General features: G+C 29.5%; 1 protein-coding gene across 2 annotated transcripts; it reads right to left on the minus strand.

Moving 5' to 3' along the window:
• Positions 1-853: 853 nt before the first annotated feature.
• On the minus strand, positions 854-5,001 carry LOC109808665 (alpha/beta-Hydrolases superfamily protein). 2 transcript variants are annotated; one of them, XM_029273075.2, is made up of 9 exons: positions 4,582-5,001; positions 3,910-4,024; positions 3,211-3,247; positions 3,028-3,097; positions 2,815-2,919; positions 2,133-2,283; positions 1,950-2,032; positions 1,297-1,390; positions 854-1,212 (listed from the first exon to the last, which is right to left on the minus strand). In XM_029273075.2, exons 1-9 carry the CDS (start codon positions 4,619-4,621, stop codon positions 1,128-1,130), a joined length of 780 nt encoding a protein of 259 aa, XP_029128908.2. In that variant the 5' UTR covers positions 4,622-5,001; the 3' UTR covers positions 854-1,127. The 2 variants fall into 2 exon arrangements, with proteins under 2 accessions (XP_029128908.2, XP_020227339.2); XM_020371750.3 differs by lacking the exon at positions 4,582-5,001 and adding an exon at positions 4,290-4,516.
• Positions 5,002-15,064: the final 10,063 nt, after the last annotated feature.

The raw sequence follows: 15,064 nt of genomic DNA on the forward strand, positions 1-15,064 counted from the left end.
TTGAACTTATATTTTCTTTTATTCATAGAAATTATAATGACAATAATATAATTTCGAACCCAGGACCAAGTGTACAATATCTTCACCTCCACTACTAGGTCAATTTCAATAATTTACGACTAAATTTATATGCATTTGAATCTAAATGTTGTCATAGTAAAAATTAAGAAATTGACTTAGGGCTTTAAGGGTATGTTTGTTTTAAAATTCATCCGTCTCAACTACTAATTAAACTTGATGATATATTGTGTTTAGGGGAAAATTAACTTCAACATAATCCACGTTAATTTGAATTTTAATGTCTTGTTATTTTTGCGTTTCATATATTAGAAAGTGTAAATTGTTGTTTCAAAATTTTAAAACAGAAAATCAAACATACAAAACTTGTGAATGTGTATTAGAATACGTGTTGACCAGAGAAAACAAACACAATTAGTGCATGTTTGGATCTATTTTGATGATTTACATTCTCATAAATTCATCTCAAATAGGCCAAAATAATGTAAAAGCAAGTAACACTTGCTTCTACTTTATACACAACTGTAATGTTAAAAATCTCATATCAATAATAATATGGTCACAATATTGTATATAAAAAAAAGTAATTTTTACTTACAAGTCGATATCAGATCATTTATTATTAAACTATTAATTGATCACTCACATTATTATGATATTATTAATCGATATGAGATTGTTAATACATGATGAAGAGACGTCATATCAAACATAACAAATAGTTTGCAGGTTTCGTGGCTCAAAATTTCCATGCAACTATGCAAGCATTTTGTCCCTCCATCCCCGATAAAGGGAAAAGAAAAAAAAAGGAAAGGAAAAGAAAAGGGAGAAAGCATTTTGAAATTAAGAAATAACATAGCTTAGCTCCCTATATTGTTACAGTATATAAAACAAAATCTTTCCAACAGTACAGCTGACCCTGTCTCTGGGTACTATAATAATATTAAGAGAGACAACTACTTGGGAACACATTCAGATCTTTATTTCTCACCAACATAACTAAAGGAACCCATAAGACTAATCCTCCTATACCATACTATATATACCACCGAACCATTTCGTGATGTAGTCACTCGTTATTTTATATGCCTTGACTGATACTATGTTATTCATGAGGATCCCCCTAGCCCCAGCCTTGAGTTAAGCCAATTGGAAACCTCATCCATCTCCCTAGGAACAGTATAATGACCAAGCCTGCATCCAAAACGTGAAATAATTACTTATCTGATGTGTCATTCATTCAGAGTTGGTTATTTCTGCTGAAAAAAAGATATTTACCCATCATAGGATTTGAATGTAATGTATCGAAACCCTGCTGAACTTAAGGATTGAGCTGATTTCTCTCCGTATTTGTAGAGGACTACATCATCACCTACAAAATGAATTTTGGAGGTTGGCTTCAATCAACAACTATGCTTCAAGTGTGCTTAAACTGATCATCATTTGAATGAGAAATGTTATCGACACATAACACTCTTTTGTTAGTACTTTCTAATATTGATTGAATATCATAGATTTTGGTGGATTCTATAACTATATCAGAAAAGAGACTCATTAAATGAGATGCAAGAGTCACAAAATTTGTAATTCCCTACAAATTTCAACCTATAATAAAAAGTGTTAGAAAGAGTGTCACTGCCATTCCTCTCATTTGAATAGTTGTATAAATCATAGTTGTATGTGTATGTTTAACCATGTACAAGCATATTGATAGCAGCAAAAAACACCAACATATACAATGTATGATGCATGAAATCTACTTCACATAGTCAACAAAACAACTATATGTGCTGAATGAAAATATTCACAGTAACCAGAAATTTATTAACACGCTTTTGAGTCTAATGAAACACAATGGTATTTACTTTATAAGCTCGCCTATCTAATAAAATGGAACATTGTCACAACATTTTAGATGTACAGATACGTACTGATTCCATGGCTCAAGAAAACAGGTAAGGAAGCAGCTCGCCTTCTGGCTTCATGTGACACTTCAATCTTGTTCCTTAAGCTCCTACAGAATGTGTAATCATACCATTAGCATGCGGCTACATGGATATATATATATATATATGTGTGTGTGTACGCACGATTTAATGCTAATGTAATTATACCTTGATCCTGGAAGCCAGCCACTCAGTCCAACAACTGCTCTTAAGTTGACAGGGTAAGGGATGCCATTTCCATACCTTCCCATGGCAAAACAAGTTGCAGAATATTGAGCTACTGCAGCACCCATACTGAAGCCTCCAATTCCAACTTTCACTGTGACAAAAAATCCATGTCTTATTAAACTTCAACAGAATGAATGAATCAACAAAATATATCAATTACAAGCGCTGAATTGGATTGGATATGCTTAAAGGTGGCAAAACTAAGATCGGAGTTTGATAAATTTTTCGCTCTTTATTTTTCCTTTTAAGTGAATAGTTATAGATGAAAAAAAATCCGTTCTCCAATGCATAAAAATACTTGAGAAACTATTAATTATTGGAGTTAAATATGTTTTAAGTGTCTGCAAATAGGAAAATGTTCGCTTTTAATTTCACAAAAACAAATTGCTTCTTTTGAGTCCCTCATTTATGAAAATCTGACAAATGGGATCTTTATTTCCATAAATGAAATACCAAAAGCACATAATTTTTTTGTGATTGACGGGGACCACATTTGACATATATTTTTACAAATGAGAGATTAAAAAAGAGAGGATTTACTTTTAGGTACCAAAATGAACATTTTCTTATTTCCAAAAATTAAAAACATTTATTCTTAATTATTATTTAGCCTTGGAAGTACCATCAGCTGGCTCTGTAGACAACAAGTTGGCAATATGTGCTGCTGAGGCGTCTAAACCCTCCCAATCATCTGGACCATCTTCTGAAAGTTCTCCCATATCAAACCCTGATCGATGTTAGATAAGAAAATAAGGTTTACGTGTTAGCTAACAGTAATACAGTGTTGATTCAATCAGAATGAATAGAAGCACAATTGGGGTTTGTTTAATATTACATGCAGTGCAAGAAAAACCACCAAGTATGGTTACAGGGCGGGTAGGAGCAGTTGGGCAAATCCACTTTATCTGCACAATATCACATCATATATTGTACCAGAGAATAGATTTATCAGAATATTATAGGGATAAAGTGAGAACATGTCTGTACAAAAGCTAAAATAGGTAAATTCATTTCTTACATTTGGAAGTGGAAGAGATTCCAGCAGCTGATATGAGCTGCAACAAAACAAAGCTCAATCTTTAATAAGAATCGGAGAAGAATACAAATGTCAATCAGGAAAACACAGGTTTGCTAGATAAAAATCCATAAATTAAAATGATCAAACTGAATGGTATTTTGTGAGACAATATTTAAAAACACTGTTTAGAAAATAAAATCTAGAATGTGTTTATTTTTCTAGTCATATAAATATTCTTCTGTCAAAAGTCATGTCAAGTTGCTCATTTTAGTAGAGAAATCAAATGATCTTTTTGCCCCCCAATCAAGAATCTAGTATATACTCTTCCAAATCAAACTTCTAACAATTAAATACAACAACTTTTTCCAACAGAATTTATTCCATTTAGAATCTCAACTAAAAGAAACTCCACACTGAAAACATACAACATTAGGAAAACACAAGTTTGGATCCCTCTGATATATCAATCTAAAGAGTATTCTAGTCAGAATTACTGCTCAAACTTACCAACTAACTCTGCAAGAGCAGATCAAAAAAGAAAAACACAAAGAGGGTTTTGGTGAAAGAAAAAGTGACAAGAAGGAGATAAGGTAAAACGAGAGGGCACAAGCTATGAAAGGATCCACACTATAAAATGTACAATACATGCCCAGTAGCTGAATGAGGCATATAACAATATTGAAGTGATGACATCCATACCTCAAACCATTGTCACCAAGACCATGCAGCCAAACTATAGTGGCTTGGTGTCTTCCTTTTGGCCTCACCACATGTGTCTTCCCAAACTCCAAACTTCTCCTAGCAGTTCTACTACCTGCAAATGGATATAAAGTTTGAAGATAGCTGATAGATTTTAAAACATGGGGAAAAAGTAACGATGATCTTCCAAATGGACCAAGGAAACCATCATTGATAACAACAGTAAAACAATAGAAGAAGCTAGAACAAAAGAACAGATGCATGAATTATAAAATTGACTTTCCAAACACAACCATTTTAAAAAAAGAAAGAGTTCTTGAGAGCAATATGCAAGGTGTGAAGAAGGATAAAGGACAATGGAGAGGAGCAAAATATCTAACCAGAGCCCATATGATAATGTGCATAGCTCATTTTGCTGTTACAAACACGCCCACCTATTGAAAGTGAGTCAATCTCAAGGGACTATGAAGAGGTTATGCAATGAAGAAAATGCAGAATGGTGATGCCTCTTTATACCAAGAGGGGTAAGGTGGAGTTGGAATAAAACGTGTATGTGTGCACCCTTATGTACGTGTAGTGTTCACACCACACCAGCAATGAGTGTGCCTAGAACCGCCTAAGAAAGCAAGCATCAATGAAAAGGAGAGGTATAGAGAGACAAAAGCAGAAAACCTTTTATGGGCAGAGAGAATCCAAGCAGTGTAAAGCACATTCATCCATTTCTAAGGCACACAGCAAGGACAGAGGACTCGCACATAGAGAGAATCTATGCTTGTGGGCAGTGGCCAGAAAATAAAGATAACAGCAACAGCAGCTGAAGAATATTACTGAAAACAAGAAAGAAAGAATAACCGTGCTTGTAAAGATCATATTTGTTTATCAATTCCTCCTTGATTGATTGATGGATACCCATTAACCTCAAACTAAAGTCTTTTTCTTTTCCCTAACTTTTTGTGTCCTCGAATTATCATCGAGAAATAAAAATCAGTGTGAATTGCTATTGGAAAGGGAACCGCAGCTTCTAGGTATTTTCCCCTACTTTCTAGCTCTTTACTCATAACATTTAAGCTCAGTAACCTGGATCTCAAATTAGAAGTGACAAGAAAAAGCATGCAACCCTTTTACTACATTTGCCTCTCTCTTGCTTTCTTGTTTGCCACTACACCTAATTGCTCTAACCCCACTTGAAGGAAACTTTTGTTTGTTTATACTCATGAGAAACTGCATAAGTCCAAACACTGCACTTCTCTTGCTATTGTGCCAAAACCAAAAAAATAATAATAATAATAATAATAGATAAGCACTTAAACACACTAAACACATTACATGAAAAATAAACATCCTAGAATCTTCGTGTATTATTTGTTTATGTACATGCATTAAGCATTAAGCCAAAAGAAGGAACATTAAGAAACAAGAAGCACAATGGAACAAAACAAGGCCATTGTTTACATTTCTAAATTATTAGTAGCAGATTGTTGTTTTTTCTTTTCTATGGTCTGGTAGAAAAGGCTTCAGTTGACTCTAACTTGGATACACCCCACTGGCTAGTTCTTTTATTTAGTTTATATATTGATTTCCTGTTTTCGTGTCTCCAAGTGGTGCAGATATTTGCAGCTTTGATTCTCACAGTAATAGCAAATATGTAGTTTATTACCAAAAGTGGAGCTAGCATATATCCATCCCATCCTCAGCAAGATAAATTTGAAGTATACACTATGCATAAGTCAATGGCTACATTCATTGTACACCACTATGTCTGTTCACCTATAAAATGCAGCTTTCATGCGGCTTACTTGGAAATCTTAAATTACAATATGTGCTTCTTCTTTCACCTAACTGGTTAGTAGTTTGGTGCTGCTTGGACTAACGTGTGAACAATTCTTATTGGAGATGTCTAATCTAGGAATTTAACAAGCTCTGGAAAAAAAAAAGAATCCACCACCAACAACGTTGTTTCTTTTGCCTAATGTAATGCCGATCAAACTTTGATAATATACAATTCTCTGCCTTGATAATATGCACACATAATACTGATATACATAATCATGGTAAGTTTTAAATGCGTTTTATAATACTTACATGCAAAAACGTAAGTTAATACTTTGATAATATGCATCCTTATAAGACAGTGCTAGCACAACAGCAGCAAAATTAACGTTGAACTGATTGACTTAAACCTCAAATAAGTGTATGTCCCACTTACATGGAAGATTCTACTCGGATGGCCAATAATTGGTTAGAAAAAGGTTAATGTGTTTTCCCTAAATCCTCCTAGGAAAAAAGTTAAATGTGATTCTACTTGCATGGCGGATTCTACTTGAATGGCCAATAAATGGTTCAGCACCTAAAATGTCTTCCTATGTCAAAAATTAATGTTTTTTCCCTCATATAAGAACTTCGAACAACTTTTTTTCCCCAACTCCTCCCTAGCCTCACAATACAGTACAAGAATAGCTTCAAATCGAAATAATAATAACTAATAATAGCATTAATAGAAGTATAAGTGTTTATTTAGGAAAAAGTTACATAGGCACTACTTTCTTCCTGTAATCTCTCGGCATCAATCAAAGAGTAAGGGTCAGTGTTAGAGTAATATACATAAGGTCAGATACTAACATCATTGTGGTCATTATACAAAAAAGAAATTGTATAGAAGATGTGTAGGATGATATTAATTGTCAAATCATGAGGATTCATTTGTTCATAGGTAGACAAGATATGCTCTCGACGCCAAAAAAAAATATTTATTTATTTTTACAATATGTGTCCTTTTTAAATCATTTTATAATGATTAAAAAATTAATAAATAAATAAAAGATAATAATAATTTTATAACATTAATCTTATGATTAATCTTTTTTTATAAAAAAAAAAACAATACAAGACAAAAATATCTTTCTACATAATATTATTAAGAATATTAATGAAAATAATAATTAATATTGCATTAAAAAATTAATATAATACTTGTTTTTTAATTTATTATAAAATGGTGAAGTAATGAATGATTTTGAATTATTACGAGTTTACATATCTCTATGTATACATATAGTCACCTTTCTAATGGTAAACTCTATGTTACATATGGTCACCTTTTTAATTTTTTTAAAGAAATATTTGATCATGTCAAAGTTAATTGACTGTATTGTATATGATAATTCCAAAGCATGTAATATATTTTTTGTGGGAATCAGGATTGTAATCTTGCACATATATACTAGCTAGGTAGCTTAAATAGGCAAAGCTTTACAGCAAGGGGCCATAATATTGAGTAGAAATCGAAAAGGGGAGTAAACTAGGAAATTTTAAAATTAGTGCAACTGGAGTGTGACCATTTTCAAATATTTTAGAGCTCTGATTTGCAATATGCTGGCATGCACAGAGGGAAAAATATTCCTTCTCATGCACACAAATTGAAAACTTCCCTCTCCTTGGGAACTGACAAATTAATGATTTGTTATATATATATATATATAAATAAACTTGCACGTTACGCCTGTGGTATTGGTATATATTAATTTGATGTAGGCTACGAAGCTGGTGCTGATCTATTGAGAAGACATTTGTGAAGCATAATAAGTGTTACTAGCTAGCTTCACTTTCTGTCACTCACAAGTATAGATTAATTATCGATCGGATCAGGATAAAATAATTTACTCGATCTTTGTTAGGACAAAACGATCTTTATATACTTTGATGGGAAAGGTATTAAAGGCACCATCAGAAAAATGATTCACTCATACCTATCATTTCTTTTTCTTTTTTTATAAACAAAATTCCTTGTTTTTTACACTTGAAATTACTTTTAAATATATGAAAAATGATGTATAAACACTCCATCTTAGTACTTAATAAATAGGCACTCAGAAAGGAAAATAAATAAAAAAAGTGTTGGGAAGGGAAGCCTTCAATAGCTGAACCTCACACACGAGAAAAACAAAAAGAGAGAAATAAATTCAGAAATTAACGTGATTCGGCACTTATTGCCTACATCCACAAACACACTCAATAAATTATTTTATTTCTCTACTTACAATTTTTACAATGATAAAATTGTAAATCCTCTCACACAATTTTTACAAGGAAAAATTGCAAATCCTCTCACACAATTTTTGCAAGGAAAAATTGTAAACTCTCTCTTGACACACAATTACCCAAGTCTCCAATACACCCAAAGACTAGTGTTGTTGTTGTGGTGAGTAGACTCAAACTATCATCCCTTATTTATAGTATCACTTTCCTTCTTCAAAACTATTCGATGTAGAACTTTGGAGGATACCCACGTACTTTTGAGGAAAAAAAAGTGTAAATATAACATAAGTATATGATAAATAAATGTTTATACTCAGAAATTTATTGCTCTAATTATGCTGCACATATTTATATATGCTTAATAATTTTTGAACTAGATATCAGTCAGATATCCTTGTCCATAAAAAAAATATCCATAAAATTACACAAAACACTGAGTAATGTGGTTTTGCTGTCATGTCAATGAATTGAGTTTTTCTTCTTTTTATCTTCATTTCTATGTGAATTTTCAACAATCGAATCGATTGATGTGGCAGAGTGGATTTTGTATTTAAGTAAATTTTACGACACAATTTGTCTATATATTATTGAAGGTTAAAAGTAGATTAGTTTCTTTTGAATTTTTTTCCCTTCAAAATTACACTTCCATGTCCTCCTCGCTTATTTTCTAAGAACATCGGTAATAGGAGTTACTTATAAGCAGTGATTTAAAAACTGGATTGAATTGGCTGATCGTATCGGTTGGACCGGGAATCGGTGGTCTAGTCGATCCGAATTCTAAGTTGGATCAGTTATGCAGTCGACCCGTTTTAAACCGGATTGAACCGGTCAATTTTCCGGTTCAACTGGTGAACCGGTGGGTCAAACCGGTTCAACCACTTTTTTCTTTTTTCTTTTTTAAATTTTTTTAAGGAACCTTAAACCACAAAAATAATAATGAAAATTGAATCTCTTAATAGAAAAGCAAGGAGTCTTATTAAATATAACAATGACTACTTTGTCTAATATATTTTTTTGCAATATATACAACTTAAATAACTTTTATCGTATATTATTAATTTTAAATTATATATTTAATAATATAATATCTATGTAAATATTACATATATTATTTTGTGATGTTAATTGCTAGCATATTATATATGTACATATTATTTATATTTTTAATTTGTATTAATATACTGTTTAATATGAAACTTTTTATGTATTTTTTTACAAAATAAAAATAAAAATAATTTTAAATAAGATAGAAAATTTGAAATTTAAAATAAGATATGAATTTATTAAAATTTATAAGTATAAAATATATTTAATATGAATATTTTTTAATATAAATAAATAAAAATCGAGTCATGCGGTTCAACTAATGACCCACCGGTTCAACCTTTGACCCACTGACCCAGTACCTTAACCGGTTCGATGACCGGTCCGATTTTTAAAACTATGCTTATAAGCAACTCTCTGTGCCACATCACTGCTAAATCAGTTGTTGTCCACTTTTTGAGTTGCTTAAATTTTAGCAAAGTTACTTGTAGAAGCAACTCTGCTAAAATTTAAGCAATCCAAAAAGTGGGCCACAACTGATGTGACAGTGATGTGGCACAAGAGATTGTTTATAAGCAACCTCATTGAAAATGCTCTGACATTTGCCTTTCTTTTTAAGAATTTAAACATTTATAAAACTAAATTATTAACTTTTAATAAATTTAATGACATCAATTATGAACACCATATTTTTAATAGTTTTTAATATCAATTATGTGTTTTCAATGATTTTTATTTTATTTTTATGAATTAGTATTTTATTAGTTCATAAATAATATTTATTTTACTGTGTTTTCCTTCTTCATATACTACTTCATTATGTATTATGTAACTTTTTCTCTTTTACTTTTGTGTTTGCAGTATCAAATTTTTGGCTCAGTTTTTTTTTTAATATTTTCTATAGATGGTGAATTGATGGTGGTGAGGTTTAGTAGTAGTTTAAAAGGGTTTGCATGACTATAAAGAATTTTTCTTTTATCAATTTATGATTGAGAAGATTTGAATATTTTTCTCTTCATATATTTTTAAAAGTTTACTTTATAAACTATTTCATGATTCAATATATTATTCATATTGACTCTGTAAATTATATTATTAATAAACATTTAATTTTTCTCTCTTTATTATTCAATTTTAATCTCATTCTCATTCTTTTCATTATTTTCTTATACATATTTTGAATTTAATAATTCTATATACATGAGAAGGATATTTAAAAAACAAAAATATTATATTTTGATTGTGAATTTGATTTTAAGCGTTTTAATGTTGCACAATATTGACGAATGAAGAATGAAAAGTTGATAAAAAAAATTATATTAAAAAAATTCAAGAATAACTTTATTATTATTATTATTATTTATTACTCAATATATTAAACATGAATTATAATTATTTACTAATACAAAATAGTTGATTTTGACAAAGAAATAAAGGGAAAAAAATTTGTTAATATTGAATCCTACTTGTTACTATATTTCATCAAAGAAAATGAACCTTTTATGACAAATATTAGACAAGATGGATATCATTGGTACTATAATATTTTATTTATTTATACAAAAATTATACATGTCTAAAAGAGTTGAGAATTGCCTAAATTTTTTTTGGATTTGTATTTTTATTTTCACATAAATCATATATTTTAAATTTGTATTTTTTTTCAATTAATTACTTTTTTACATAATTAAATAAATATTTCATTTTTTATTAACTAAATTCTATCAATTTTTTTATAAAATTATAATTGCAATCAGTTTTTTTTAGTATCATTAATTATGACAAATCATATAATGTTGCTGCCATTAGTATTCAGTAACTGATAATTTGAAATCGTAATTAATTAGTATTTATATATATTAATATAAAAAATTAAGAGATTGAATGTAATTAAAAAAATCAGTTATAAAAAAACAGTAAATACTGTGTAATCATTATTAATTATAAGCAATAAAAATAAATTTTTTTTATAATTTGTGAATATTTTATAATTTATTTTACATTTAATAAACATTCAATTTATAATTTAATAAATATAATTTGTAATTTAAAAAAAAAAAATATATATATATATATATATATATATATATATATATTTTAACCCATTTAGATTATGTCAAGCTCATTTTTAGATCTTCTTAATATTCATCATATTGTGTTAAATATATTCTTTATTATCTTATCTTGTATATAATAAAGTGGATAGCTTATTCATAACTTCTCCATGCAATATTTTTAACTTAAATGATGACTATTAAGTGGATTTTTTTTTCCATTCTCCATGATGCAATAATTCTCCCTTAAAATGACTATTAAATTACATGTATGTAATTAAAATAATGTTTCTAAAAAAATTATTTATGTACCATGTAATAATTAATTGTTTTTTCATTTGATTAACCTTGCATTAACTTATATTTAAATATATATTATTAAAAATATGAAAATTAATTTACACACATAAATAATTTATATTTATATTTATATTAATTTTTTCTTCAATATTAATATTATCTTGTGTTGGTTCTTTAACTCCTACATACAAAACAAAATACTTATAATATAAAATATATTAAATGATATTAATATTAAGTCTTTAAAATTTTGAAATATAAATAATAATAAATAGTTATTGATATTATAATTCAAGAACATATAAGATAAAAAATAATAATAAATAAATAAATAAAAACATTGTAATTGAAAAATATGAGAATGTCCAAATGATTCTTTTGTAACATCTTTATATTTAATGGAATTTAAATGTATTAAATAATAAACATAAATATTTATAACTTTTAACATCAAAATTAATCTTATTATTAGTGAAAAAATAATATATTAATAATATTATTTTCGTAATATAATTTTATGATTTAATAATTTTTTTAACAATTGTATTAATGTTTTATATTTGGATTATAATTAATAATTAATCTAATATATTAAATTATATTATTATTTTTAAATTTTAAATATATCCTTCCTATCTTGCATTGATCATTATACTAATAACTGTATGTTTTAACTTTTGCAATGACATATACATGATTTTTTTTTTCAAATTATGTCTATTAAATATTCCTAAGCATCTAAACCTTTATCTAATACTATTTAATAAATTTGAGGCTTAAATGCATATTTAATTTCTCAAGTACAACAATCGTTTTTAGTTTCTTAAATTTTAATTGAACAATTTTTGTCCTTTAAATATTATAATTAAACGATTTTGGTCTTCTATTATTTTAATTGAATAATTTTAATCATTCAAGTATCACAATTTTGCGATTTTAGCATTTTTTATTAAAAATTTAATAATTTTTGTTGATGCAGTTCTAATGAGTGGCATGATATTTTGATATTTCTAATTATTTTCTTCTAATATATTTATTTTATCTAATATATTTATATTTTATAAAAATATTTTAATATTAATTTATATTTATAAAATTATAAGTTTACCTATAAATATCAAATTAGTATCATTGATATTAATTTATCAATAATATTATATTACTACTAATATGTATAAATTTTATTTATTTAATAATAATAAATATATAATTTGATATGTGAATGAAAATTATAATATATGTAACTTAAATATGTTAACAATTATATAATTTTAAAACATCATATATATATATATATATATATATATATATATATATAATATAATTTTAAAATTATTTGACTTCTAATGGGATGGTCTAAGATAGTATAATTGCAATACTTGAGAATTAAAATTAATCAACTAAATTTTTTGAAAAATAAAAATCGAACAACTGTGATATTTTAGAAAATAAAATTGTTCGATTAAAATTTCGAGAGCTAAAATCACATGATTGCGATATCAAAAATACAATTAAACCTTTATTAATACATTAAATTTGGGTAAAACGAAATGATAAGTCATTTATCATATTGCTAATGCTACACTACATGCATATAGTGTCTCATTTAATTGATTTTTTTATAACTTTTCTTGTAAGACCCACAACCCCCAAAACCCTCTCTTTCTCATTTCCCTTTCTTCCTTCACTTTCATTTTTCTCTCAAATCTCTAAACCTTGATTTCTGATTTCTTTACTCCAAGGCTGAGGTGGTGAGCACCAAGGTTGTCCATCAACCATTCTTCATCTCCTTCAAACTCAAAGACGTGCGGAGTTCGTCGTTTACTCCATTCCAGGGTAAGGAAAGCTTGGATTTTGGGGTTTTGATTTTAAAACGTGGTGCTATTGAACGAATTGAAGATTTTTGTTGGTAGATTTGTGAAATCTAAAAAATGTGGAATGGATTCGAAGGGGTTTTGTGTAGAAATTGGGGATTTTGTTGTTCTTGAAGCAAGATTAAAATTTGATGATCTTCTTAAGCTTTTGTGAATGCATGTTGTTTTTCTTGGATTTTCTTAGTTGTATGGTGTTAATTCTTGAAGTATTTTGGGTTGCATGTCTTGATCAATTCATAGATTTGAGAGGGTTGGGAGATTTGAGATGTTCATGTATTGGTATTAATTTTCTGGGTTTGGGACGCTAAGCCTGGGATTCTAGGGCTTAGCCTGGAAATTTTGAATGCTGCTGGAACTCTGAGGCTAAGCATGGGATCCAGGGCTTAGCGTGGGAGTGAGTTGTGTTTCTGGAAGATTCACGCTGAGCGTGGGATTCTAGGCTTAGTGTGGGAGCTGAGTTGTGCCTCTGGAAGAATGAGGCTAAGCGTGGGTTTCTAGGCTAAGCGTGGGAACTCAGTTTGATAAATTTCTTTTGTGAATGAGTTGGTTGTTTGCTTGGTGAATGTCTTATATGTCTAAAGCTTGTTGGTTGAGTTGTCTTATTGTTTAATGATGATGAATAAGTGTAGAAATATTGTTTGATAAGGGACTTTAGGTGTTGAATGTTGATAATTATGTTGTGGAATTATATAGTTACATTGAGATGTATGATATATATAAATAGTAATGATTGAATTGTGAGATGTTGAGATGCATGTTGAGCATAATGTTGTAAACTAATTGTGAAGTTGATTAGCTGATTAAAGATGATATGAGTTGTTGAGCTGTATTGTTGAGTTGTAAGCTGATCAAGCTGTGATGATGAGCTATTGATCACTAGGACTAGGGGAGATATTTTCGAAGTTGTTCATCCCATTGTGAGGATTGAGAAGCTGTGGTGCTCAGAGAGCCCAAATTGTTGAAAACCCTCCTTGGGAAGTTGTCCCTTTGAGTGGACGTTGTGCTGTTCTCCTCTAGGACTTAGTTGGTCCCGTGTGTGGGCAAGGTCGAGGCACACGTGTACAAAGCGACCACGGTATAGGGGTCAGGTCGAGCTATACCAATTACAAGTGGCCAATCGAGTAAAGTACGAAGTCGGGAACTTAGTTCCTAACTGAGTATCGGAGGGTTGTAGTATTTGGAGGATAGTCGGTGGGCTAATTTCATAGGTGGCTTAGTTGAGCTAGCTAATGTCGTGGTAGGCCTAAACCCAGCTGTTTTATCCTGACATAGTACTATACTTCCTTGTTTAAGTGACAAAGTCTGAGAAATCGTGAAGTTGTGGATTGATATCCAAATTTTTTGTTTACCTAGCAAGCCCAAAAAGGTTCTTTGTTGTCGGTTCGGTAGGACCTAGCCACTTAAACTGCTCACCCATGTTGTAGGAGATCTCCGAGTTGAAATGCGTGACGACACATAAGTTGTTGATGAGTTGAATTAGTGTTGATATGAGTTGTATATATATATATATATATGTTGTTGTGTTGAGAAGTTGTGATTGAGTTGTGTGTTGCCATGAGTTATATGTTGACCTTGCTGAGAATGTTGATAGTGTTGTTATGTTGAAAGTTGCTTAATTGAATATATGTTGATTATTTTCACTAGCTTACCCTTGCATGTTTCCATGTAGTTTGGACTGCAATGATCATACTATATATGGGAGCAGAGCAAGGATAGGCTGGAATTGAGCAGTAGAGCAGTTGGTGATGCTCGAAGTTGGACATTATATTTTGTAGTCTCCTAGTGGTGGGTAGACATTTAGTGTAGATATTTGTAGTTAGTTGCTAGGCAAGCAACATAGTTGTGTAT

This window comes from Cajanus cajan, chromosome 5 (genome assembly GCF_000230855.2).
Source record: "Cajanus cajan strain Asha chromosome 5, NIPB_CcT2T_4, whole genome shotgun sequence".
Lineage (NCBI taxonomy): Eukaryota > Viridiplantae > Streptophyta > Magnoliopsida > Fabales > Fabaceae > Cajanus > Cajanus cajan.

Excerpts from the sequence above, each read along its gene's own strand:
- LOC109808665 (XM_029273075.2), bottom strand. The coding sequence starts at position 4,621 with ATGTGCTTTACACTGCTTGGATTCTCTCTGCCCATAAAAG. Across the intron at positions 3,248-3,909 it reads CTTGGTGACAATGGTTTGAG|CTCATATCAGCTGCTGGAAT; the intron begins GTATGGATGTCA and ends GTTTTGTTGCAG. Across the intron at positions 2,033-2,132 it reads GGCTGGCTTCCAGGATCAAG|GAGCTTAAGGAACAAGATTG; the intron begins GTATAATTACAT and ends CACATTCTGTAG.